The 27,589-nt window shown below is 42.0% G+C and overlaps 1 protein-coding gene across 4 annotated transcripts in view; it reads left to right on the plus strand.

Moving 5' to 3' along the window:
- ARHGEF4 (Rho guanine nucleotide exchange factor 4) overlaps positions 1–27,589 on the plus strand; it is a 329,416-nt gene that overhangs the window by 171,280 nt on the left and 130,547 nt on the right. The window contains exon 1 of one of the 4 annotated variants that reach the window (XM_038416532.2): positions 4,249–4,613. The exons of the other annotated variants lie outside the window; for them this stretch is intronic. Within the exon in view, the coding sequence (XP_038272460.2) occupies positions 4,253–4,613 (361 nt within the window). The 5' untranslated portion in view covers positions 4,249–4,252. Of the gene's footprint in view, positions 1–4,248; positions 4,614–27,589 lie in introns of those variants that run through there. 4 annotated transcript variants of the gene reach the window in all.

Raw genomic sequence — 27,589 nt, forward strand, 5'->3', positions numbered from 1 at the left:
GCTAATTGCAATGTCAACTTTATTTTGCACTCTGTCTATAAATCATAGAAAGATTAAATGGATTTAAGATTGACATGCTGCGTCTAATCTTAACCACCAGTGTTTGCTCTGGCAATGTGTACTCTCTCTCAAAGATTGCCACATGTATCCTATATTGAAAGCTGTGCTAGCTGGTTCCCAGTGTGAAACATTACTGCGTACCTGTGTATTAGAGAGGGTTTAAATGGGAACGTGTGCACTACCTACCTAGGGAAAAATGTTTTTGTATATCCACAAAACCTTTATCCATTTTTTATGGGAAAGTGAAAGCAAATTCTAGAAAACTATAAACGGCTCTGTAGACAATCCATTTGCCTCTCTCCGCCAAATTAGCCATCTTCAAACACAAAAGACTAGAATAGGTAAACACAGTGGATATTTGAATAAAGTCTCCTGGACAAAGATTGCCTTCTTGTCATGTGTGGTATGGCTTCTAGCTCAAAAGGGACCTCATCTGTGACTGGAGTCCGTATGCCCTGTTACAATACAGGTAATACTCTATCCCATCTTTGCACTCCCCCAAAACTCTCAGAAGAAAACCAATCCAAAGAAAAAGTTTCTGCCAAAAATGTGTTAGTAGATGGCATCTCTCCAAGGTGGGATGGGGTTCCTGAGTGGGACTTCTGCTGCCATGCTTTATAGTATTTATATATTCCTTACATTGTATTAAAATGTGCCTATCCCCTTACACCATGAGGTCACTATTTTATTATTACTATTACAATAGCACCTACAGGTTCCACCTGAGATTAGAGACCCATTGCGATCGGGTTGTACAAACACATTGTAAGAGTCCCTAGCAGCTTTCAGGTTAAATAGAAAAGACAAGCAAAGGGTGAGAGAGTAAACAAAGGCACACAGAGAGAATAATTTACAGCGGATCAGTGGCAGAGGTGGGAGTAAAATCTAGGTTTCCTCATTCCACCTCAAGTGTCCTCCTAGACCACATTGCCTCTCTGATTCACTCTAGTTATACTTAATGTGTGTAACCCCACTATTGATATTTGTTCTTGATATATTTCCCCATCAATCAATGCTTCAGTTAGTGTGTGTTATAATATGAGCAATTCTGGTTAGATTTGACTGGACAGCAAAGAGGAGTAGTTCTTTTTCAGTCAACCTGAGAATGCAGGGACATTTCTATATTGAGAGACACAGTAGGGTCCATGTATTCAAATATGATGAAACCACAGGTGTCTTTCATTTTTCTGTATTTAAAAGACAATTTAATGGAACTCCCTCATCCCCAATGGAAATGGAACATTATTATTGCTGCTACTCCAAGTGCTGCTTATTATAAAGACATAGTGGTCTGTTCAAGGACAAGCTGTCTGAATGGCTGGACATTGTTAAGTGCTTTGTAGTAATCAGAAGTGTTTTACAAAGGATTTTCCATTTGAGAAAGCATTAGTGGAATAGAACTCTATCCCAGGAAAATATTCTCCTGCCCCACTTCTAAGGCAAATCCAAAGTGATTTCTTTGTCAAAGCAGGAGAAAGTGATTGTGGGATAACATCTTTATTTCCCTTTGATAGAATTATTAAAGCCAAAAATTTAAAACCCTGGTACCTAAAGTTAGGGTCCTAGATCTGTATTTAGGAATCTCAATAATAGTGGCTTAATTTTCTAAGGAGCTACCATTAATTTCAATGGGATTTGTCAGCACCTTTGAAAATCAAATTACTCTTATTAAACCTAAATATGGTTTTAGGAGAATTTAGGAAAATCTTGACATAAACATTGATTACTTTATCTGATGGATGTTGATATTGTAGAGTAACCTGCTGGATTTTGACTGGCTTAGAGCTGATCTGTTGTGTGCTTCAGCTAATCAGACCCCAGATCAGCTTTATCCATAAATTCATTGTTCTGACTTTCCTTTATCACTTTCAGAGATCCTCACCATCGTTTTGCTTTTTCATACACAAAGGCCAAAATGTGTGTATTTTAGTCTGTGTATTTTATGTTGGATTAAGAGAATGAACCAAGAGCAAACATAAAGTCTTATGAGAGAACACTATATGTTCACACTGTAACATTCTGCATCTGAACAGAGGCACAAAATGACAGCTCACAGACTCCTCAGAGAAAACAAAGGCATAGATTATATAGCTGCATAGACCATCATTATGACAGATATCTTTTCTGAGAAAGAAGGATGAAATGACGTAAGGCTAGCCTCTCCAAAAATTTGGAGCAACCAAAGAAAAGTCTGCCTCTAGAGAACCATCTCAGGTTTTACGCAGAGCTTGGTACATGCTGGATCAGGACCCTGGGAGGAACACCAAAGGGGAAAGGGCAAAAATAATCACATTAAAGAGTTGTTTTCATCCTTATGGCCTGTTTATAAACAGTAACTAGTTCTCATAGACCCAGTGAGGGGGGTAAACATTATCCCCAGTTTTCAGGTAGAGAAATGAAGGTGAAGTGTCTAATCCAAGGCTAGAAAGGCAGGTGGTATCAGGGGTGGGATTTTGAACTCTGGGATTCCTGGATCCAATGCCTGTTCTCAGACCACTAGACAACACCTCTTTTTAAAATGTCTTTCCTTGGCAGGGATTACATGTGAACAGTTAGAAAACTTTGTTTAAGGTTTGCTGAGCCAAATCCCCAGATTTCATGCTAGTCTAATAAAAACCCTAGAAAAAGGACACTTTTAAAGACATATCAGTCTGCCCTACTAATGGAAGCGTGATGGGGTGGCTGTCGCAGCTGACCCATCTGGTTGAAGGCTTGTCTCTTTTGTTTTACTACAGGGGCCCTTGCCACTTCAGAGCTCCCCCCAGGGTGACTGATATGTCTATTACTAATGTCAGCCATGAAGCTCTACATATGAGAGAGATGTGCCTCCATCTCTCTGCGTGTTACGGGAAATGGGAAGCATTAAACTAATAGGCAATTTCCCTGAACATCCCTTCCAGAAATATCTTACTATCACTGGCAATACAGAGCTGAGGGGCAAGATCTCAAGTTCCAATGGTGTAAATCTGGAGTAACTCCACTCACTGCAGGAGCCATAGTGCCTGAGCCTCCCTCAGCTGCCCCTAGTGCCTGGAATCTTGTGGGTAGAGGAAGGAGGCAGCAGACTGTGGGCCTAATTCTGGTCTTACACCCATGTAAACTAGGAATAACTTCACCTGAAGTCGATCAAGTTCCACTGATGTGAAATAGTTGGAAGTAATATAATAGTCAGGGTGTCTGTCTGCAATAATGTACCTTCCTTTGACTGGTAGGCTTGAGAATTTCAGAACTCTCAGCATAGCTCTCATGGGCTGACCTGGCCCTATGAAAATACTCGTGATACAGCTTAAAGGGTGCCAGTTTTGCTAACTGTGAGTTCCCTTCTTTTTACATAAACAAAAAAATGTGAAATCCTCATTCCTCACCAGGGTGAGCAGTTTTGCACAATCTCTGCTACAGTGCAAACCATGTGCTCACTGCTGGCTTAATTTTAAAAGTGTTTGACAAAACTGCAGCCTTAAGGCAGGATTTTTAATGGGTGTGGCAAAGAGAGGCTCCTCTGGAAGTGTCCCTTTGCACTGGAACCTGTGCCATGCTTCAGAGCTCTTGTGGACAGAACAGTTGTTGCTCCAACTTCCAGGAAAATGGCATCCCTGCAGATCACCTCTTCTTTCCATGCTATTGACATAGTCTGGCACGTGGAAGCTAATGAGAATATTTTAATTTGCTAAGACAAGGGAATCAATCATTCAATTTAACTTGGGTCTTCTGCAAGCAGTCACATAACTGAACCGAGAGACCATCCCGGTTATATAGTATGGGAGCAGATGATAAATGATATTATTCAAAGCTCACATGCTCACAGCAGCAGCCTCACTGCATCCCAATCTTCTGTTCCAGCTTCAAGCATTTATTTTTCATTTTCAATTCTTGTTCTAAGTACTTAAAATAGTCTTTAATAGCAAGAGCAGCAGCAGCAGTCAGTACTGACCATGATTAGTTTGCATGTTAGTGTTCTCGGGGAAAGCAGATAACACAAGGTCTTTCTTGTTTGGGTCTTTTAAAAATGTATGAATTCTGCTGTCCCCATTTATGGTTTAATCTGACAGTTCTGTGGAACTGGAAATGAAGATCTCTGTCCCGCCCTGGGTTTTTTAATGCATCGAGACCGGCTTTAGTACAAAACTGCTTCAGGAAAGTGCAGCTGAGAGCTTTTCAGCTGCCACAGAGGGAGCCTCCTTAGTGGACCCCTATGATGTCAGGTTGCATCGTGCAGCGGACTATCGGGGAAGGGGCTAGGAATGCAGCTCAGCCCTTAGACAGCAGTACCAGGTACCACTGCCCTGAGTGCAGCCACAGAGTGCTCAGCCTCTTTCCTCCTCCAGCTCAGCAGAGCCTTTGGCTCTCACTTTTACCTGTCTGCATGAGGACCCAGCAATGCCCCAGCGAGTCCAGTGGGGCACACAGTGGAGAAAATTGCAGTAGCAGTGGAAGCTCTGGGCTCTCTCCAGGTTCAGATTCAGACAGCAGCGGAGTAGTGTGTGGTGGTGGTGGTGGGATGAGAGGTGTATTGTCAAGATACTGGAGTCTGGAGAGTCTACATTCAGCTACAGGTAAGATAAACTCTTTTATTTTTACGTGATATTGCACTGACCTTGAGAAACAAAATCAGACCATCTGGGGAAATTCCATAAGTTGGAAGTGGGCTGCTTGGTCTCTTAGTTGTAAGTGAAATGACAGAGAACCCTGGAACACTTCTTGGATCAGGTAGCAAGAAATGGGTTCTTAAGGGCTGCAGAAACATTGCTTAGACTCTCACCAACTCAAAGCTATCCTTTCCCTTTGGAATGGCCTTTCTCTTTGCACTATAAATATACAGAACTAGTCTCCAGTGCGGTCATTTTTCTGTTTAAATGACAGTGTGGGAGTGTATCTCCTCTTTTATAAAATGCCCAGATGTGCCATGCAATAGAAGAGGGACAGCAGGGTTTGCATTCTAGCATATCGAGGCTAGGGAAAGCAAGGCATTTGAGCTGACTGTACAAGTTGTGTGTCTATTTTCTTGACTCTTAGGTCGATTCTCAGGATTTTTCAGGGATGTTCACTCCTGCCTGCATATGTAATTCTCGTTGTTCGGTCACTGCCTTGTGTGTTTAGGGTCTGGACACATGAGTTGTGAGCCTGGGAAGAAGACTGTCATTCCTGGTTGACAGTTTAGTGGGGAGAGCGCAGCAGAGATCGCCCAGCTGTTCGTTTCTTCTCACATTTGTTGCCTCACTGTTACAGGCTGGGGAGATTTTTAGCAGGGCTGCAGCAAACTAGTTTCTTCCTTAAGCCAGTTCAGACAAGTGTCTCCAGGCATGTCAGCTGACTGCCATTTTCCAGGCAGCATTGCTCTGTGCTACCAGCCAGAGGCATGCTTAGGTAGAAATTTTAGCTGTGGTGGTATATCTTGCCTTAGGTGTGTATACTGTTAGTTCATGAAGGGCTTTGTAAAAGCATCGCTCTGCTGTAAATTGCATGCTGTTCAATACAATCTTTTTATTGCTGAACAGAGCACAGCTGCACCTGCACTGCCCTGTCTGAGGCCCTTGAGTGTTTGCCCCCTCAGGTTTCTTCTTTGGGAAGAGCACTCAGAACTGATCAGATTAAATCAACAGGTGTGAATCGCGCCTAGCACTGGGATGATACTTTTTATTTTTAATTTCAAAGGGTTTTCTATACACATTCATTTGTGGTACAGCTGTGCATGTGGCACAGGGCTGTTTTGTGGGCACCACATGCATCTAACAGGAAGTGCAGAGATGAATGAGGCACGGAGTCAAAGTTTGAGGACTCTGAGGGAGAAACAAATCCAGTTTCTTCATTATGTTCTTGATGTAATAGTTTAAGAGAAGCAATTCATTGAAGCCTAGGACTCCCTGCTCCTCAAGAATGCTACCATCAGTCCTAGTCATAGAGTTTAAGGTCAGAAGGGGCCACTAGATCATCTAGTCTGACCTTCTGTATATCACAGATCATCAGTACTCCCAAGCACCTGCACACTGAACCTAACAATGGAAAAGAGACCAAGTAAATTAGAGTCATAGGAGACTAGATTGCTATATGTTTTCTGCCTTGGCACAAGAATGGCCACAATGGGTCAGACCAATGGTCCATCTAGCTGGGTATCCTGTTTTCCCACAGTAGCCAATGCCAGATGCTTCAGAGGGAATGAACAGAGCAGGGCAATTATCGAGTGATCCACTCCCTGTCATCCAGTTTCAGCTTTGAGCAGTCAGAAGTTTGGGGAGATCTGAGCTTGGGGTTGCATCCATGATTATCTTGCCTAATAGCCACTGATGGATGTATCCTCCATGAACTTGTCTAATTCTTTTTTGAACTCCATTATAGTTTTGGCCTTTCCAACATCCCCTGGCAATGAGTTCCACAGATTGTGCACTGTGTGAAGATGTACTTCCTTATGTTTGGTTTGAACGTACTGCCTATTAATTTCATTGGGTAACCTCTGGTTCTTGTGTTATGTGAAAGGGTAAATAACGCTTTCACTTTCTCCACACCATTCATGATTTTATAGATCTCAATCATATCCCTCCCTCAACTGTCTCTTTTCTAAGATGAGCAGTCCAAGTCTTTTTAATCTCTCCTCATATGGAAGCTGTTCCATACCCCTAAATCATTTTTGTTGCCCTTCTCTGTATTTTTTTTTCAATCTTAATATATGTGTTTATTTTAGGTGGGGCGACCAGAACTTCCTGTGGTATTCAAAGTGTGGGCGTACCATGAATTTATATAGTGGTATTATGATATTTTCTGTCCTATTATCTATCACTTTCCTAATGTTCCTAACATTTGGTTAGCTTTTTTGACTGCTGCTTCACACTGAGCAGATGTTTTTCAGACAACTGTCCACGATGACTCCAAGCTCTCCTTCTTGAGTGGTAACAGCTAATTGAGACCCCATCATTTTGTATGTGTAGTTGGGATGATGTTTTCCAATGATGTTTTCCAATGTGCAGCTATCAACATTGAATTTCATCTGCCATTTTGTCACCCAGTTACCCAGTTTTGTCAGATTCCTTTGTAACTTTGCAGTCAGCTTTGGTCTTAACTATATTGGGTAATTCTGAATCATCTGCAAACTTTGTCACCTCACTGTTTACCCCCTGTTCAGATCATTTATGAATAGGAGACACTGAGGTGCACTTGAGCTCAAGGCCCCTGAAATAGCAGGAAGATGATTAAGTAAGATATACCCAGATAATCATGGCAAGTGACCTGCATTCACATGTTGCAGAGGAAGGCAAAAACATCCCCAGGTCGCTGCCAATCTGACCTGGGGAAAAATTCCTTGCTGACCCCACATAGAGAGATCAGTTAGACTCTGAGTAGGTGAGCAAGCACCTGTGTGCGTGTGTGTGTGTGTGTGTGTGTGTGTGTGTGAGAAAGAGAGAGAGAGAGAGAGAGAGAGAGAGAATATGCTTGGTGTCACCTCAGAGCCCTGCCCCATCCCATCCAATGTTCTGACTTCAGCCATGGCCTTCCCTGTTGCTTCAGAGGAAGGGGATAAAAAAAACCCCTCACAAAGTACATTGGGAGGGATCCCTTCCTGGTGGATGGCTGAAACCCTGAAGCATGAGCTTTAGGAACATAAGACATAAACCAGAAATGACCACAAGGCTGTTGAACCCTGTCCCCACCATCACAAGCAAACCTGCCAAACAGTTGCACTCAGAAATTTATCCATCTCTCTCTCAAAATGTATGAAGTTATTTCCCCTCCCCCAACTCCTATTAGGAGATTGTTCCAGAACCTCACCACTTCTGATGGTTAGAAACCTTCTAAGTTCATGGCTAGTTTGTATCCATTTGTTCTTGAGCCAACATTGTCCTTTAGCTTAAATAGTTCTTCATCCTCCCCGGTATTTACCCCCTCTTGTATTTATAGAAAACAGTCCTATCCCATGTCAGCCTTCTTTTTGCAAGACTAAACGAGCCAAGCTCTTCCAGTCTCCCCTCATAAGATAAGGCTCTCCATTCTCCTGATCATCCCAGTAGCTCCTCTCTCCACCTGTTGCAGTTTCAGTTTGTTTCTTGAACATGGATGACCAGAATTGTACACTATTCCAAATGAGGTCTTACCCATGCCTTGTACAAGGGCATTAATACTTCTCTGTATCTACTGAAAATACCTTGCATAAGCATTGTTTCCATTTGCAAAATGTGTTCAAAGCCACAGAAGGAGTCCATGTCGGAGTTAGGATTAGAACTTTAGACCATGTTTCCCCCTAAAATAATTGGTTTTACTCAGATTTTATTATCTCATTATTCCTGACTGGGGTAATGCTGAAGCTGGTGTGGCCAGGAGCACCAAAGTGCTGTTATGGAGCAGCAGGAAAATCAAACCTCAAAGATTTGCATTGAAAGTGTGTGTTTTAAATACTTTAAAGTGCTATCTATTGCAAATCTTAATATTTCATTTTTAAAAAGCACCTGGCCAAGCATGAGACTGCTAGAGTATGGATTGTAAACTGAGGTTCAAGGCAAGAGTTCTATCATGGTTTCATGTCATCTCAATTGGTACATGAGGAGATCCTGCTGCGTTTCTTAGGGAGACCAACAGAAGAATGAATAGGAAGTGTGTGTATGCACCAAGCATGTTCAGATGCTTCAGAGTTGCAGAAATGGAAGGTTGTAAGATGAGTCAGAAAATTAATAAATGTGTTACATATTTCCAGAGTTGACTTCAACAATTTTGGGTGGACCTGGGGAACAATATTTCTATCCCACTGCAAAATGTAGTAGACTTTTGTCCATAACGATCTTGCTGCTGTGCTTGGTGCTGGTCTGAGACTTTGGGGAGGTTTACCAGGATGGGATCCAGCCAGAGTTAACTGATAAAGTTTTGGGGGGATCTTCAGAAAAAGTAGAATCCAACAGCTTGTGTTGGGTTCCATGCACAGTCGCTAACATTTAAAATAAATAAATTAATTGTTTATTTTAATAAGCTGGAGTTCAAGGGGGCCAATCGAGGTTTATGTGAGACTTCTGGTGAATTTTAACACTTTAGAGAACATGAACAGACATCTCCTCTGTGGAGAAAGTATATAGCAGTATTCCCACTTTACAAATGGGGTAAATCTAGTCTTGGTAGAAATCTCCCTCTAGTGTGATCAATAAAGGAAACAGATTTTTAAAAATTTGCCATTGGAGGGGGAATGACTAACGAGAAAAAGATCTAAAAGGCAAAAGACCCACTGTAACAGCATAAAAGTGCACACCAATGTTAGCTGGAGAAGCTGTGCAAAGCATCGTTTGGACTTGCATAGGCTCAAATATAGTAGTCTTTTTTTTTATTGTTAGACCTTGCCATTTTTGGTCTGAATGTCACTTTCCAGTGTGTTACGTGGAGAACCTCCCTCTCTAAATATAGAGGAAGAATACTTTGCAATTCTATCAAGCTTTCCATTCAAGGATATTAAGGGGCTTTAAAAGCATAAATGAATTCAGCCTTACAACACACCTGTGGGGTATTACTGTCCTTATTTTACTTTACAAATAGGAAACAGTGGCACCAAGAGCTTGAGACCCAAATATTCAAAAGTAGCCTTTAACGCTGGATGATTCACTGTTTGGGTGCCTGCCTTAAAATATGTAAAGGTTGATTCTTCAAGTGCTGGTCCTTATGTGTATTCTACGCTCGGGTACATGTGCACTCCATGTGCCTCAGACCAGAGATTTCTAGCAAGTCATGTCCATTGCGCTGAACCTGCACAGCTGCCCTCCTCATGCTCCAAACCGAGGGCATAAGAGGCAGGTCGGACCAACACCACTCCAGTTCCTTTTTACCGCCACATGGCCCAAATTGGAAGCTTTTGTGACTGTAACTATGAATTTTGGGCACCAAAAATTGAGGCACCCAAATTTTAGAACATAAGAATGTCCATACTGGGTCAGACCAATGGTCCATCTGGCCCAGTATCCTGTCTTCCAACAGTGGCCAATGACAGGTTCTTCAGAGGGAATTAACAGAACAGGAAATTATCAAGTGACCCTGTCATCCCCTCCTTGCTTCTGACTGCCTGAAGCTAGGGACACACAGAGCATGAGGTTGTGTCCCTGACCATCCTAGCTAGTAACCATTAATGGACCTATCCTCCATGAACATATCTAATTCTTTTTAGAACCCCGCTATTGTTTTGGTCTTCACAATATCCTATGATGACAAGTTCCACAGATTAACTGTGCGTTGTGTGACAAAGTACTTCCTTTTGTTTGTTTAAACCTGCTGCCTATTAATTTTATTGGGTGCCCCCTTATTCTTGTGTTCTGTAAAGGAGTAAATAACACTTCCTTATTCACTTCCTCCACACCATTCACGATTTTAAAGATCTCTGTCATATCCCCCCTTAGTCGTCTCTTTTCCAAGCTGAAAACTCCCAGTCTTTTTAATATCTCCTCGTACGGAAGCTGCTCCATACCCCTAATAATTTTTGTTGCCCTTTTGTGTACCTTTTCCATTTCTAATATACCTTTTTTTGAGATGAGGCAACCAGAACTGCATGCAGTATTCAAGGTGTGGGCATACCATGGATTTATATCAAGGCATTATGATATTTGCTGTCTTTTTATCTATCCCTTTCCTAGTGGTTCCTAACATTCTCTTAGCTTTTATGACTGCTGCTGCACACTGAGTGGATGTTTTTAGAGAACTATCCACAGTGACCCCAAGATCTCTTTCTTGAATGGTGACAGCTGATTTAGAACCTATCCTGAAGGACGACCCATCACTCTCACAGATCTTGGGAGACAGGCCAGTCCTTGCTTACAGACAGCCCCCCAATACAAATACTCACCAGCAACCACACACCACACAACAGAACCACTAACCCAGGAACCTATCCTTGCAACAAAGCCCGTTGCCAACTTTGTCCACATATCTATTCAGGGGATACCATCATAGGGCCTAATCACATCAGCCATACTATCAGAGGCTCGTTCACCTGCGCATCTACCAATGTGATATATGCCATCATGTGCCAGCAATGCCCCTCTGCCATGTACATTGGCCAAACTGGACAGTCTCTACGTAAAAGAATGAATGGACACAAATCAGACGTCAAGAATTATAACATTCAAAAACCAGTTGGAGAACACTTCAATCTCTCTGGTCACTCAATTACAGACCTAAGAGTAGCTATCCTTCAACAAAAAAGCTTCAAAAACAGACTCCAACGAGAGACTGCTGAATTGGAATTAATTTGCAAACTGGATACAATTAACTTAGGCTTGAATAGAGACTGGGAATGGATGAGTCATTACACAAAGTAAAACTATTTCCCCATGTTATTTCTCCCCCCACCCCACCGCCCACTGTTCCTCTGATATTCTTGTTAACTGCTGGAAATAGCCTACCTTGCTTGTCAGCATGAAAGGTTTTCCTCCTTCCCCCCCCCCCCCACGCCCGCTGCTGGTGATGGCTTATCTTAAGTGATCACTCTCCTTACAGTGTGTATGATAAACCCATTGTTTCATGTTCTCTGTGTGTGTATATCAATCTCCCCTCTGTTTTTTCCACCAAATGCATCCGATGAAGTGAGCTGTAGCTCACGAAAGCTTATGCTCTAATAAATTTGTTAGTCTCTAAGGTGCCACAAGTACTCCTTTTCTTTTTGCGAATACAGACTAACATGGCTGCTACTCTGAAACCTGTCATTATTTTGTGTGTATAATTTGGGATTATGTTTTCCAATGTGTATTACTTTGCATTTATCAACATTGAATTTCATCTGCCATTTTGTTGCCCAGTCACCCAGTTTTGTGAGATCCCTTTTTAACTCTTTGAAGTCTGCTTTGGACTTAACTATCTTGAAAAGTTGCTTGTGAACACTTGGCAATAAATGACTATGTGGAATCATGGGGACTAGAAACCAGATTTCCTGGCTGAAAATTTGTATTGCAGCACGCTCTCTGTCCAAACTAGTGTGCCTCCCCAAACCCATTCATTTGAATTTTATTATCCAACTGAAGAGTTTGGATTTGCTTACTGATATTTTCCATTTCAATTTTGTGGGTAAGTCTTTTTGCTTTTCTAGTCCATTTGTTGCTGGCTTAGTCCTTCATTTTATTAATAGTGCTTCTTGTTCATTCAGTTGTCCTATGTCTTGAAAAAGAGCATGGAAAAGTGGTGATAGTTGAAAACCAATATTTTGACTAAAGGAGGCCACTATGGTTTCACAACAAATCCTCCTTACCTTTGTGCCTGTGTTGCAATTTGCTAGCACAAATTGTGCATCTATGTCCAGATTTCCATAGGTATATACTTGATTGTGTATGTGCATGTGGGAGTTTTGAATGCACCCACCATCCCCTCCTTGAAAATGTGCTACTTTAAACTTGGGAGGGGAACCATGGAGTAATTTTTTCACAGCTAGAAAACTGCGTAAGTGAGAGCTGAGCTTTCATTTCTCTTCCCATTTGTTGCATTATTGTTGCTGACTAGAGACTCGTTAGCAGAGTTGCAGCAAACTGTTTGCATATTTCTTGTTTGGTCTGAGAGATTTCCTTTTGAGGCATCTTTCTTTTTCCTCTGGCCCTTCCCTGCAGCACTGATGTCTGCAGCTGTGTTTGTGGACTACAGTGTATAATTTCATTGACCCCTTTTCTCCATGGTTGTGTAGTTAGCTGCAGTTGAAGAGGTCACACAACAGGAGATTGATTTAAAGTTCAAAGTCTTTCAGCACGTTTCAAGAGACAAAAAAAAATACATTCATCGTCTCAAAGCATACACTAGTGCATGTTGACATTGTTTTGTGCTCGATGTGGCATGTTGTGAGTTAGGAGATTTCAGTTGGATTAATCAACTCCATCCTCACAAACTCCCCGGATGTATTTCTTTATATATTTCCCCTGCATTGCTCTATGAGCCACCTGCCAAAGTAGCTCCCACTTGTGTTCTAAGCGATCAACTGACATGTTTAAAATATGGGCAAAACCCAGGATTTAAAGAAACAAGCCATGCCAAATTAATTTGGATTTTCATTATGTGCCACAGTTTATATCAGATGAGTTAGGCAGGAGGTAAACAGATCCTGAATGCTTTGGGAAAAGTTGCAGGGATACCTCAGCCTCGGGATGATGATTTGCTGGCCATTAGGTAAAACTGATGTGGGATAATTTCAGATTATTACATAGAGGTACTGTTCATTAACCAATGCTGAACTGCAATTGGGAATCCTCATCAAATACTTAAGGCATGTATATTAACACTAACTGAGTTAATTGTATTTAATGTTATCACAATAATACTAAATCTATGTAATTGACTTGGCCATGTTGCCCATTGGATATATTTTTCAACACAAACAGTGATTTAGTTGAATATTTAGTCATAAAAACAAGAATAGAAAAGTGAAGCATTCCTTGGCTTTTTGTAGTTTTAACTATGCATTAATGTGGGGGAAGGGTATTGCATTGAATTTCCCTTCTTTTTTTTTTAAAGGAGAAAATGCTTGTTTTTCATAATGTGCCGGATAGGCACTGGGAATGGGGTGGAAAGAGTTCTCGCTTTGCAGTGGCTGTGATTGCAGAGGGAGGCGTTATGCTTCCAGGGTTATACTTCCCTTTGGCTCTGACTGGCCTGCAGATGGAGAGGAGTGCCAGCAAGAGGTGGGGGAAGTGGAGTAGTCCTTGCACTGCTGCAATGGAGCTGGTAAAACAGCTGTAGCATCTTTGAAACTCATCCGACTTCCTGCTGTCCTTTCCATCCTGCTGTTCTAGAAGCCTCCTGAGCTTCAGGCAGTGGGATTAAATCATGGGGGAAAGCAGCCACCTGTCCAAGGGAGCAGTAGACAACCATGTGAATGGGTAGAGCTCCCAGAGACGTGAAGGGGATAGAGAAACTGGGATTTGGTGAAGACATGGGGAGAGCCGCTGGTGACTGCAGCTCGACATGAAGTGGGGCTGGATTATGAAGACTGGAGTGAGGGGGTAAGGAGAGAGTGGCACATATGGTAGGATGGCCATTTTGGATGCATGGCAAAAGGAACGGGGCAGGGGACGGGGGCATTTCAAAGCTGAATAGGTTTGTTGGGCAGAGGTGGATTTTGAATTTGTATTAGATGCAATCTTAATGTGTCCCCCTGCATGCGTGTGTATGTTACTTTTCCTGTCCTCTGTCCACACCTTTCAGACCTTGTTCTATGTGATTTAATGTACCTTGCTGTTGGGTCTTGTGGAAGTTGTAAATCAGACTTTTTGTAAATAAGAGGAGAGGCTGAACTAGACAAGCTCCTGCCAGTGCAATAGGAATAAAGTGATGTGCTTACGACCTGAACTTTTCTGGGCGATTGGGAAATGGAAAAACCCACACAAGGTGAGTTTGGTGTGTTTTGGTATCAAGGTGCAGGCTAGCCCCTCTCTCTCATACTCTTGACACAGTAAATCCGTGTATAGCTAGGGTATTCTGCTTCTTCGCCTAAGTCCAGTTGAAATATAATAATGATACCAAGTATCGGGGGTAGCTGTGTTAGTCTGTATCCACAAAAACAACAAGGAGTCCGGTGGCACCTTAAAGATTAACAGATTTATTTGGGCATAAGCTTTCGTGGGTAAAAAACTACTTCTTCAGATGCAGATCTGAAGAAGTGTGTTTTTTTTTTACCCACGAAAGCTTATGCCCAAATAATAATGATATTTTAAGAATTAGAGAAATTTGGCTGGCCCGTGGGTGGTTCATGCTCATCTGGAGAGGCTGCTGGCTCAATAGTTGGCATCCTGTCTCATCTAAGACTCTCTCTGAATAAAAACAACAAGGAGTCTTGTGACACCTTAAAGACTAACAAATTTATTAGAGCATAAGCTTTCAGGGGCTATAACCCACTTCAGATATATGGAGTGAAAATTACAGTAGGGTAAGGCAACTCCCATCTTTTCTTGTGCTGTATATTTATGCCTGTTTACTGTAATTTTCACTCCATACATCTGAAGAAGTGGGTCATAGCCCATGAAAGCTTATGCTCTAATAAATGTGTTAGTCTTTAAGGTGCCACAAGACTCCTTGTTTTTGCTGAAACAGACTAACATGGCTACCCCTCGGAAACTTCTCTCTGAATAGGGTTAGTTAATAGCCAACTGTTCAGTGGTGTGTCTACAGGTGCTGAAGGTTAAGGGGATGTTACACAATATATTATTCATCTGAGTATACCTGTAGTTCAGTGATGAGCTGCAATGGTAAGTTTATGTACTGAATGCCCCAAATATCAGGGGCCATTCAACACAAAACTGAAGTTAAACTTATTAGTTGTTGTTGTTGTTGTTTTCAGTCCCCTGAAATCACAGAGGCAAGAGCAGGAACTCCCCTGGAGTATGGCCCATAGGAGCTCAGGTTAATAGTGCTGCTAACGATGTGGTGCAATCTGGAAAGTTATTAAGTTGTTATCCCAGAGTAATTGAACTCTTTCCAAACTGTGCCATATTCTCAAGAACCCTTATGTGAGCTCAATGTGCCAGTGAGTTTCTGATCTACCAGTACATTTCAAGCTGGGAATTGACAGTGTAACAGTAACTGACTTGTTTCAGAGTAGCAGCCGTGTTAGTCTGTATTCGCAAAAAGAAAAGGAGTACTTGTGGCACCTTAGAGACTAACAAATTTATTAGAGCATAAGCTTTTGTGAGCTACAGCTCACTTCATTGGATGAAGTGAGCTGTAGCTCATGAAAGCTTATGCTCTAATAAATTTGTTAGTCTCTAAGGTGCCACAAGTACTCCTTTTCTTTTTTCAGTAACTGACTTGTGTTTCTTTGGAAACTACATACGTGTGAGTGCATGCATGCGTACATATACACACAAGTTCAATATCTGTTATGTGGTAAATGCCCTTTCGCTGCCTAATCTTTGGAGCTTTCTATATGGTACATAACCGTTCAGACATTAAACGTAAAATAGTTTCAGTGCTTGCCAGAAGCTTATCTAAGTCTCTTCAGTATGCAGGTTTGGGTAGGAAATCTCCAAAGCAAATGTAGGTCCCCTACACACTAGACCTAAAATTATATTTGCTGAATCAGTAGTTCAGGTTAACTAAGCGTGGACATGAGCAAACTACGTTTAAATTGAGTTTAGAAGCTCTGGTTGGCTGTGTTTAATTTACATGGCTTTAGCTCCTGGATAGACAAAGTTTTCCTCATGACATTTTCATTACCTCCTTATTTTAGCTGGATGGAACAGAGCATAAGACCAGCCTTTCTCATGGTATTTCTGCCCTTCCATTTATTCAGACAAAAAGTGCAGAGGGGAAAAAGGTATCCCTATTTTTTCAGCTTTCTAAACAAGTTTGGTTTCAATTCTGGATGGAAGCATTCTTAATTTATGCAAACTGGTTTTTTGCATATCCAATAATGAGAGACTGTTCTCATAAAATTTCAGCACCATTTGCCAAAAGTAAGAGGTTTAGCTAAACTCTGACTGGTTATCTGAGCCAAATCATTTTTTGCCCTGTTCATAATCTGTATACAAGAGATGTTTCTCTCTCTAAGTGGCTCAACATTAAAAAGCGTATATTGCCAATAGGTATTTCCCATATTTCTCCTTTGGAGAAAGGTCACTTATCACAGGCATGGTAGTTGTCAGTTGTTGGTAGAATTGTAGATGGCCACATTTGTTCCATAATTTCCAAAAAAGGGTCGGGAGGAGAGTCAACATTAAAATCCAAACACTTTCTTTGGAGCATTTGAATTTAACCCTTTAGAGTCTGCAAACATATATATTATATCAATAATATATACACACACACTCCTATGTCCTCATAACCATTCTTTTAGCCGATAGTGTGAAAAATCTCAGCATTCTAGGAGTTTAAACGCCTTTAGAGGGCATTAATATTAGGCTTGGTTTTGAAAATTGGCTTCTAAAAATGCATCTGCAGTTCTTGCGCACGCACACGGCAATCAGGTTTCTGAATCAAGTAGTTGGATGCTGTAGCTTGCTCTCATCATTGCTGTTTACATTCACAAATTTAGCTTTCTGAATACAAGTTGAAGCCCGCAAATTGTGGACACAGTTTGGAAGCCTGTTTTGATGTTGGCTGAATATTTGGCCTGTTATATGCAAACTTGGTACTGTATCTAATCTACAGTGTGTATGAATGTAATTCACTTATAATGGAATTTGCATGAAATATGCTGAGATGCACAGAAATATGCACCATTACACACACAACTTATAAGTGTTTGTTTTGCCATAACACAAAAAAGTGCTTCATTTTTTCAACTAGTAATATGCAGACTATTAGGACATAATGTGCATTAGATGTATCCATTATTCTAGAAATTAATATAAAAGTGACCAAGACATTTATTTTGCATCTGTTTTTTCTGATTCAGAACATTTTTACTTTGCTATGACTCAAAATGTTTTAAATGAATAAGTGAATAAAATGAAGCTATTGCTGATGTCAGTAGTGAAAAGACAGATCTGGGGACAGAGCAAGATGCAGAAGTTAACTGCTGCAGTTGATGCATTCTAGGACAGTTTTATAACAACATGTGTATTCCCTGGATGATGATGATGATAGGAATATTGCCACGGATTTAACACATTGCAAAGAAACCTGCCTGTTTATGGTTTGTAAGAGGTGTTTGCTGGAGTGAAAAGTGGGGTAGCAGAGCTCATTTATGCAAGAAAGGGATTGGGAGGCACTCTTGTCTTCATCGCCCTTGGATGATGGTGCTTGGGATAATAAGAGATGCAGAAAATCAGCTATGCAACCTCAGCTATGCGACCTCCCTCCCCTATAACTCAATAAAGTGACTACAAGGTTTAGATTGTTCAAAGGCCTTGCAGTAAGGTACACTGGAAGGGAACTGCATTAGCAATCGGGAATCTCTCTACTCTGTTGTACTGTATTGTCTTTAATTATGAATCTTGGACTCATCATACAATTGCTGCACTCAGAAGTGCTTCCAACCGAATCTAAACTCGTTCCCCCCACGACTGTAAAGAGGCTTCACTCTGACTTACTTTTATGGGCTCCTGATATTTTAGTTTAAATCCATTTTGAATGTACTCTCCTGGGAGGATTCCTTTTTAGACACCCAAACAAAATTTAAGATAGGCTTGCCTTGGGACAGACAGGAACCAAGGATTCACTGCCTTTATCACAGAACAACACAGTATCACAAACGTGTCTCGTGACACAGTAAGGAAAAATATTAAAGTGAAGGCTGCTTTTGTTTTAAAGCAGCTGGCACAGACATATTTCTGAGTAGGAGTGAGATAGAAGGGAAGAGTTTGTCATCCTGATAAATGGAAATATTTTCCACATGGTAGTTTTTAATTAGTGTTACAAATGTCTCTTCCCTGTTGAAAACTGCCTTTATAAATGTAGGCAAAGAGGAGTAACCCAGTGACTGTTCTGCTGCAACAACAGGGATAGGGGGTGTTTTGTATTAGGTTATTGATGGTCATTCTGATTGCCAACTAAACATTCCCACAATGGATGCTGAAAGCCTTCAGCTGAGCATGGGCCAAGTTCATGACTCAGATGAGACACTTGCAGAAAGGCACAAATTGGCATTTGGAAATAGCAATACATAGAAGGCTTTAAGAAGAAAAGGAAATATAGTATGTACAGTTTGCTCTATCCCCATTGCTGGGGCCAATGTGCAATTTTAGCATACACTCACTGAAGAATGGGCATTTTCCTTGCAGTGCTATGTGCCTCAGAGGGGGAGGGCGGAAACCTGTTTATCCTTAACAGTGTAAGAAAAGGGTAAAGAGTTCAGCTCTGTAACAACAGGACTCATATAAGGAATGCAGTTGGGGTCAATGTAACCTGCTGAGCAAGTACCCATCAGGCATATCAAACCTGCATCAGTTTTGCTGTGTCATGAAAGATCCACTCTTGTGCATGCGTACACAAGCATAATAGTGGCTTTTTTTTTAAAGATATATTGCAGTACACAACACAGATCTGGGATGGGACCTGACCCTGATCATATCATATATAGTGCAACAGCACTTAGCTATTGCTTATGGTCCTGCCTGAATCTTAAAGGCATAATTTCAGCTATTCAGCACTGTCCTTGTTTTTAATCAGGACTGCAAAAATACAGTGGATGCCTGAGAGTGGGAGGAGAGTCTGGACATAATGCTCACTGTAATTCTAGAGACTGATTATGTTTGTGGAGCTGGGAAGATCATCTGTTAGTGCATAAACTTTGTTGTGATGCTATTGTGATAGATATGGCAACTTCCTGCTATATTCTTGGGAGAACTTGTTGAATTAAGTTTAAGTATCTTTGGGGGTTCATTTTATTAAATGAATGGTTTATGTCTGGTTGTGTTCTACTGCACAGGGGAGGGCTACCACAGTACCACCTCCTGGGAAGGCTCACATATACTCATTCAAACTGGATTCTCCAGAGACCAGGAGACAAAGAAGGGACTTTTGGAGAAGTAGCCTGAGTTTAACTGACTCAGGGCTCCTCTTCATGATCTAGCCGATGGGCAGGACTTTCTCCTCTAGGGCTATGCACAGTGTACTTACAGCAGTTACAAGCTACCACACAGCTCTTTCTAAGCAAGCCCCTTTGTACCCTCTGTAGGTAAAAGCATTACAGAGAAAACATATACAAACCCGTAAACATTCCTGTATGCTTGCTAAAAGCTTACCAGAGGTTACCCATCCATCTTATGGGGCCCTACTTGGCTAAAGTTTTTCCAACCCTTCCTCAAGGCTTGTCTGAAAATAACCCTGATTTGTAAGAATTTGAAATTGGTAGTTTTATCGTTCTTAAGAGCATACTTAAGTTAAAAATACACAGAAACCAGAGGTAATGCAACTTGTTGATCAGATCTATAGCAAGTTATGCAGATTTTTTTTAAAATTAAGTGTCTGGGCCCACTTCTGGGTGGGGAAGAGGGGCGGGAAGAATTCTGAATTCTAACCCTAACCTTAAACCGAACCCTAACTTTGGATTTGTGATCCAATTATGTAACATAAGGCTCACAAAGAGGAAAGGAATATTTGACATTGGTTTGTTAAGGCAGTCGTTCTCAGAGCCCTCTGAGGGGCCGCAAGCAGGTTTCAGGGGTCCACCAAGCATGGTTGGCATTAGACTTGCTAGGGCCCAGGGCAGAAAGCTGTAACCCAGGGTCCAGAGCTCTACCACCCAGGGCTGAAGCCAAAGCCTGAGCAACTTAGCTTCGCGGTGTCCACTGTTGTGTGGGGTCCCAGATAATAGCCCTCCTTGCTACCCTATAATGCCGGCCCTGGCTTTTATATGCAGAAAAACTGTTGTTGTGGCACAAGTGGGCCATGGAGGTTTTTATAGCATGTTGGGGGGGGGGGGCGGAGGTCTCAGAAAGAAAAAGGTTGAGAACCCCTGTATTAAGAGATTGAGTTAGGTGTTGGGGCAGAGCACTTCTTCCACCATGCAGCTGCAACTGAAGTATCCATCTTATTGGGCCTGGAGGGTGCAGTTCAGCAATTTATTCAGAGTGTAGCAGTGCATGGGGCTCAGATGAGAGCTGTCTGGCTCAGACTCAATCTTGGTAAGGCTGAGATGATTCTTAAAGACGGGGAGTAACAAGAACAAGCGGCAAAGATATTGTCAACTGATTGCATAGCCGTTACACAGGTTCACTGCCTGGGAATGGTGTTGGATCATTGTCTGCTTCCTGACTTGGTGGTAGCAGGGGCAGAGGACCTTTATCAATTTGTGCTTGTCAAGAAGGTTGCATCTAGTTTGTTGTTTGTTTGTCCTCAGTTACACATGTTTTTGTCACTTACAGACTAGAAAGCTGAGTTGTGCTCTACAGTGGGCCACTCCTGGGAACTTCAGCTAATACAGAAAATAGCTGCCTAATGCAGGCACTTCTTAGGGGGGGCATGTTACACCTGGGTAGCATAGTTTGCACTGGCTGCCAGCTGGTTTCTGGGTGAGGTTTAAAGGACTGGTTTTGACTTATAAAGTCCTAGTCTGGTTCCTGACTACCCCAGGAGACAGCCTTTTTCCTTGTGGGATACCATAGGAGTTGTGATCACATTTGTTGCTTGACCTATCAGCTTCTCTGTTTAAGTGAGGGGGCTGGTATAAGGGCATTTCCAGTATGAACTTTTGCCTCAAGAATACTTTCCAAGCTTGATTTTAAATAACTTGTATTTGTTGACCATGAAACATGCTGTGGGTCTCCAAGCCTTTTTCTGGGGCGGTGTGTTGACTTAGGTGAGTACACAGATGGAAGAGGAAGTTTGTGGATATGAGGTGGACTAAAGAGGGACAAATTTAATGAGGCTGTAGGGTCATGTGGCTCTTGATGCATTGGAATTTGTATATGCTCTTTCAAAATCTGTGTGGGGCCTAGAGCTCTGAATAAACAATGTTAAGTGGAGAAGCAAATTGGAATTTGTAGGTTGGATTTTCTTAGTGTAAAAGTAAGATTGTATATTTTTTGTGTTGGTTTTGTTGTAATAGTTCTAATCTCCACTTGTTTCTTACTGTCCTGTTCAGACAGGATGTTGTATCCACAGATAAATAAATCAGTGTAAAACCGTGGCAGCTCTTCCCCTTTTTCGGTCCATGAATCTGATCAGGCACATTGCTGTGCATCTCCTCAGCTATCCTGCATGCCCTCGTTTCCAAATTGACTCTAGTGGGTACTGAAGTTCCTGATCATCATTAAGAAGGTGCTCAGCATTTAGCAGAATTAAACCACTAATGAATTGAGATTTGGTAACTGCTATAGAAGTGCACTCTGATAGAAGTGTAGGCTTTTACCTGAGCCATAGCCTCAGGCAAATTCCAGGCCAGATTCTGAGGCCCACCAGAAATGGATCCTGGCTATGAGCGGATAGATCTGTATGAAAAATTACCTGGAAGTACTGGTTATACCCTGAGGTAACTAGATGGTCCAAGGAGAAATTGCAGACTTTAGAAGAGAGCAACAAAATTGATAGAAAGTTCAGAAAACCTGACCTATGAAGAAAGGTTAGAAAAACTGGGCACATTTAGTCTTGAGAAAAGAAGACTGGGGTGAGGGGGGACCTGATAGCAGTCTTCAAATATGTGAAGGGCTCTTACAAAGAGAATGATGATCAATTGTTCTCCATCTCCACTGAAGGTAAGACAAGAAGTAATGGGCTTAATCAGAAACCAAAGGAGGTTTAAGTTAGATATTATGTCTGTGATTCTGTGTTTAGACACACAGATTTTATTTAGCCTCTCTGTTTTTCGCACTCAATAAAAAACAAGTCATGGCATAGAAGAGAACTGCCATGTTAGACACAGTTGCCTATTGTTCCACTGCTGCAATACTGTAGTTATTTGTTAATCCCCAAAAGCCATGTTAAGGCCAGTGTGCTAGTAAGAATGAGCACTTACGAGTAAATTCCATGGATAACCCAATTTAAACATGGCAGCCCTCTGTTATGAATGGAGTCCTTTGTCACCAAGCATGTGGTGCATAAAGAGTGTATATACACGCGATCTAGCAATAGTTGTTATGGAATTAAGACCCTTCCAAGGACAGCATTTAAATGGTGCCTTCTTTCTTAAATACTGGTCCAATCTTGTTCCTTCCTCTCCCTGCCCAAGCACGCAAGGAAGCATCAAGCTGGGAGGTCTCCTGAAGATCCGTTCTCCATTTGAAGGTAGAACAGAAAGCATGGCATAGAATGTCCTTGATAAGCATTTACTTTGCTTACTCCTTTTCATGCCAGTAGGTGCCATGAACTTCATACTCCCTCTACTTCCCTCTCCTGCAAAGCCTAAATAAAAAGGAGAAGGCTGACTTTGATGGTTGTCCACTGCCCCATGATAAAGAAAAGGAATGCAGGGTTGGGCAACAAACTGAAAGCTCAGATCTAAATCCAAACACCCAAACCATCATTCTGACCCACATCTGAATTTCTCAAATTGGCCCAATCTCAACTATGAGCTGGGTCAGAACCCAGATTCCAAACACCCCAAATTTAGGAGTGTTCATAGTTTGGATTTGAATTTGGCTGTGTGAGTCCATTTCCATTTTTAAATAAACAAATAAAACCAGTGTTGGCTTTAACAGTGCTGTCAGTCCTCCAGCCACAGAGAATTTACCTATCGTGGTGGGGGGAGAGGAGGGTCCCAGTACTTGTGTGATGTTTACTACTCAGGCTGTAGTGCTAAAATGTGAAGAACGAGGCACTCTATGCAGACAGTGCTCTGTGGTGCTCATCACTTGAGCCCTGTGTACATGTTGCCCATTTTACTCCCGATCCTCATAGCACTGAATTCACCAAGCTAACACAGCATAGACAAGGTCTCGTGCTGTATCTTGGGCTTTTCAGCTGGAGACCTAGTTGTAACTCTTTGCAGCGAGACCTAGTTGTGCTTGAATTGATGCTGCCAGTTAGTTTTCCAGAAACTCAAGTGAAACCTGTAGTAGAAAATACAAAAGATATGTCTTTAGGAAAATGTTGGGTTTAATCTAATTCTGAATATTTAGGCAGCCCAGGCAATTGTCTGATCTCGTTAATTCAGCAGAGGGTTGTGGCCTTTGTGCGTCTCTTCCTTCTCTGTGCAATGAAGTCAAACGTCTAAATTTGGAACATTCTAGTCTGTTGTCATGGAGATGATTGTATTGACACAGATACAGCAGTGTGACTTCATTCTGTGGAGAAGGATCCGAAAGATGCTGTGTGGGAAGGATGGAGGTTTGCTCTAAACACTCAGCCATCAGCAGAATGGGTGCTTCAGACCAACAGCTGCATTAGGAGGTGTATGATGTGTGATTAACCATTCTGAACTTGAGTGTGGAGAGAGCTGTGTAAAGTTATACCCAACATTTAAAACATAGTATAATTTAGAGCTGCACAGAATAGCAAACAGGTTAGACCCTGGGGCACAACAGATACGTCCCTCCTGCTGCTCCTGGAAGCCATAATATGCTACTGGTAGTAAAAATGGATTGGAATGGTTGCAGTTTAGAATTTCCAGCAGCACCACACATTTTATGCTTAAAGTTTAAGGATTTGTAGGCAAAATGATCTCATTGATTTCCCTAAATTATCGAGGTTTATCATGCGGGGGAGGTGAAGCCTGGCAGACTGTAGGAAGTGACGGAGGAATAACCTTGCCCTCTTGAACTGACACACAGCTGTGAAGCTATGGGCCTACACATTGGCAGGGTTCCATTTCCAGAATACAACACCCTGTCCACTGGCACCAGTCGTGAGTAGTGGAACAAGGCAGGCCCTGATGAAGTCTCCAGAGAACATTAAAGGGCCTTCTATCTCAACCAGGAAAGGTAAACCATTTTCATTTGCAATACTAATTGATTTTATTTTAAAATAAATGTATACCTCATTGCCAGTTACAAATCACTTCATATCAGTAGATTTTACTAAGTATTTCTAGCTTAGATCCAGTCTCCTTGTATTGCTGTGGTTATGCTGAGAAAATGCTGGGTCCTGTTTTCTCATCACTTATGCCCCACATCTCAACACTATACATAACTGAACTCTTTGGGGATTGTGGTCATATGTCTTCCTTAGCTTTAATTTGTCTGGAAGCCTGGAAAATGCTGGTGCCCTAAGGGTTAATCAAGGAGATGTTATGAGAGTCATTTAAAGAATACAAATTAGTTACTTAGACAGTCAAATTTTATGACTCTTGTGGGCCTTGCCACTAGTCCCAGAGAATTGTGCACCCTCCAAAGGCAAGAACTCAAGGAATTAGAAATGGGGTTGGGGGGGCATGGAAGCTGTAACAGGAATGTTGCATTTATTTGCCTCACATAAAAAGCATTCTAACAAGTCATTGCTTGGCTCAACCTCTTACCACGAAGGAGAATCTTAAGATAAGAAACTTCAGAAGGAAAGACAGAAGCTGCATCCTGAATTTGGGAACTTAACTCTGCAGGGGGTTCTTTCTTCCTGTGGCAGCATCTGCAGGAAGTGTCCCTTTGTCTTCCTGTGCATATTCCAGACACACTGTATAGGAGCCTGTTCTGTAGATTACAACATGCTGTTTGCATTTTATTGCAGAAAGCAAGTCTTTCACCCTGAATCATAAGTAAGGAAATAGATGAGATATATGCCTAGCAAAAACCTTGCCCTGTTCCCAGTACAGCCACACATTTGCCAAATCAGAAAAAAGGCATGTGCCAAAACTAAGATCCACAAGAATCAAAGACAGAGTGTCTCTTTCCAGGTCCATTTCCAAACCCCATTCTCCATGGTGGCCTCTGCAGATTTGACAGTACATCTGTGCTACACATGAATCCCAAGGCTGCCTGTACAAACTGCCATGGTTCTGCACTGGGGTCTTCCTAGTCCACTTCAATACCAGCAGTCAAGCTCCACCATGCTCAGAACCACTCCATCCCCTTTGATGGGTTTCATCTTTAACTTTGATGCTGAATGTTTGCTATTTAATTGTATTTCCAGCAAATGGAAATTCCACTCTCCCATGGTTGAGCAATAGATTGCAACTTCGAGGTATGCAATGTATTCGTAACTACAAGTAAACCCCCCTCCAAGTTGTGTTTTCATATTTTGCAAATCCTAACACTGCAAATGTTGAAGGGAAGACTCCGATTTCTATCTGGGAATGGGATATTGTGATTGAAAGGCACCTTTGAGATTTTGTGTGGCTTTGATGCACAAAACCATTTAATGACTATTTTTGGAAGTCAAATCTGAAGAATATGAAAATGGTGGACAGCTCTAACTGCAGTGTAAACATTAGAGCTGTGTCTGAGACACACTGAGACATTCCTCCGTGTCTGAGAGCTATTTTGTCCCAGAGAAGACCTCTGATCTTTCTCAGGACGTTATCTTCCTATTTTACAATGGTCACCCATTAAATACTTAGCACTTACAGTATTCATGGTACTGCAGATACTCTTTGGATAAGGTCAAATATTGAAGACTTAATACTAAGCCTGAGCCTGAAGTAAAATGACAAGTAGCTTAAAAGCCATTCAGCTCCCTGGTTACATAATCAATGGTGGATTAAATAAGGCACCAGTTTAATTTGTTGTTCATATTTCCAGGAAGCTAGTCCTCAATTTGTATTAGAGCAGTGGTTCTTAACCGGGGGTGCACGCACGCCCTGAGGGTGCAAGATGCCCTTTCTGGAGGTGCGAGATATGCCAGATTTTTGTAGAAGGTAAATCATCGAAAACACAAATTAAATACAGGCACTTAAGTACAACTACTTTTGTTTAATCAAATCTATGTTTATATGTATATAATTCTATCTCTTTCATTCTATACTTATGAGATATCTAGGTTTAAAAACCTGACCTACTTCAACGATTTTTGATAAGGGGTGCGAGAACATATGTGAGAACCAACGGGGTGCAGGCTGCAGTAAAGGTTAAGAACTACTGTATTAGAGGATACTAGGCTTGTTTTAATGGCCTGGGCACAACTGACCAGAATCTCCTGAGGGCATCACCTTCAGGATATGGTTATATTGTACAACTGTGATGAACAGCTCTAAAATGTGAAATATTGTTTAATAATGAGTGCCCAAGTTGTTTTGAGTGTAAAAAGCTGGGAAAGCTGCAGGCAGAAAGACTTTCCTTCAAAAAAAAATGTCTTGGGGAACAGCCCAGTTGCAGAATACTTTAGAGAAACAGAGGTAAAATGGCTTCTGTTGCAGCTCCTGACCTTAGGAAGTAATGTCCCCCTACCGGGAGCTGTATCTAGTACCGTGTGACCAGTACCAACCAACATAACTCAACCAGATGCATTTAAATAGTTGCACTTCAAATGGGTGTCTTGACAATTGCACGTGCAACACTTCATTTTTTGCACTGTGTGCTCAGAGAGGCAAACGTCAAGCGAATATTTGACATTAGTCTAATCGCCACATTGATAGGCTATTGACCGAAGAGATGGAGGGACGGCGACAAAGCAGGATGCGTATCTCATTTGAACTGAGTGCTTAGTCTAGTACAGTGGTTCCCAAACTTTAACAGCCCACGAACCCCTTTCACTAAATTGTGAAATCTCGTGAACCCCCTCCTAAAAATGAATATTTCCAAGGATTTAAGTTTAAATTTCCTCCGCACTCCGTGGGGCTCCTGTTGCTGGACCCTGTTGACCGTCCTGGTCAACTGAACTCCACTGAGCTCGGGCTGCGGGTCCCACTGACCGCCAAGGCTTGGGCTGCCAGCCCCAACTACCCGACCCCGCTCTCCCTGGGGCTCGGGCTGCCAGTCTCGTGTGGGGCACTGGGGTATGGGCAGCTGGCTCCCCCCGCTTACGGGGGCAGGGCTTGGGCTGCCAGCCCCAATTGCCCTGCCCCGCTCTCGCTGGGGCTCGGGCTGTCTGTCCTGCAACCGGGTCCCACCTGCTGCCTCCAATGCCCGGGGTCCTCTGGCCACCATTAGTGAAATTTTTCTGGTGAACCCCCTGTAATGTTCTGCAAATCCCCAGGGATTCGTGAAGCTCAGTTTAGGAACCATGGTCTATAGAAAACTGAGGCAGTATGCAAAACAACTTTTTTATAAAGTTAAAGATAACAAAGGTACAGGGCTGCTGTTGGCCGTTATCTGGCTTCTTTCAGCTGAAGCAGCTAGAAATCTTACCTGACACTGTAGTG

The sequence above is a fragment of the Dermochelys coriacea genome, chromosome 9, assembly GCF_009764565.3.
Source record: "Dermochelys coriacea isolate rDerCor1 chromosome 9, rDerCor1.pri.v4, whole genome shotgun sequence".
NCBI classification, from domain to species: Eukaryota; Metazoa; Chordata; order Testudines; family Dermochelyidae; genus Dermochelys; species Dermochelys coriacea.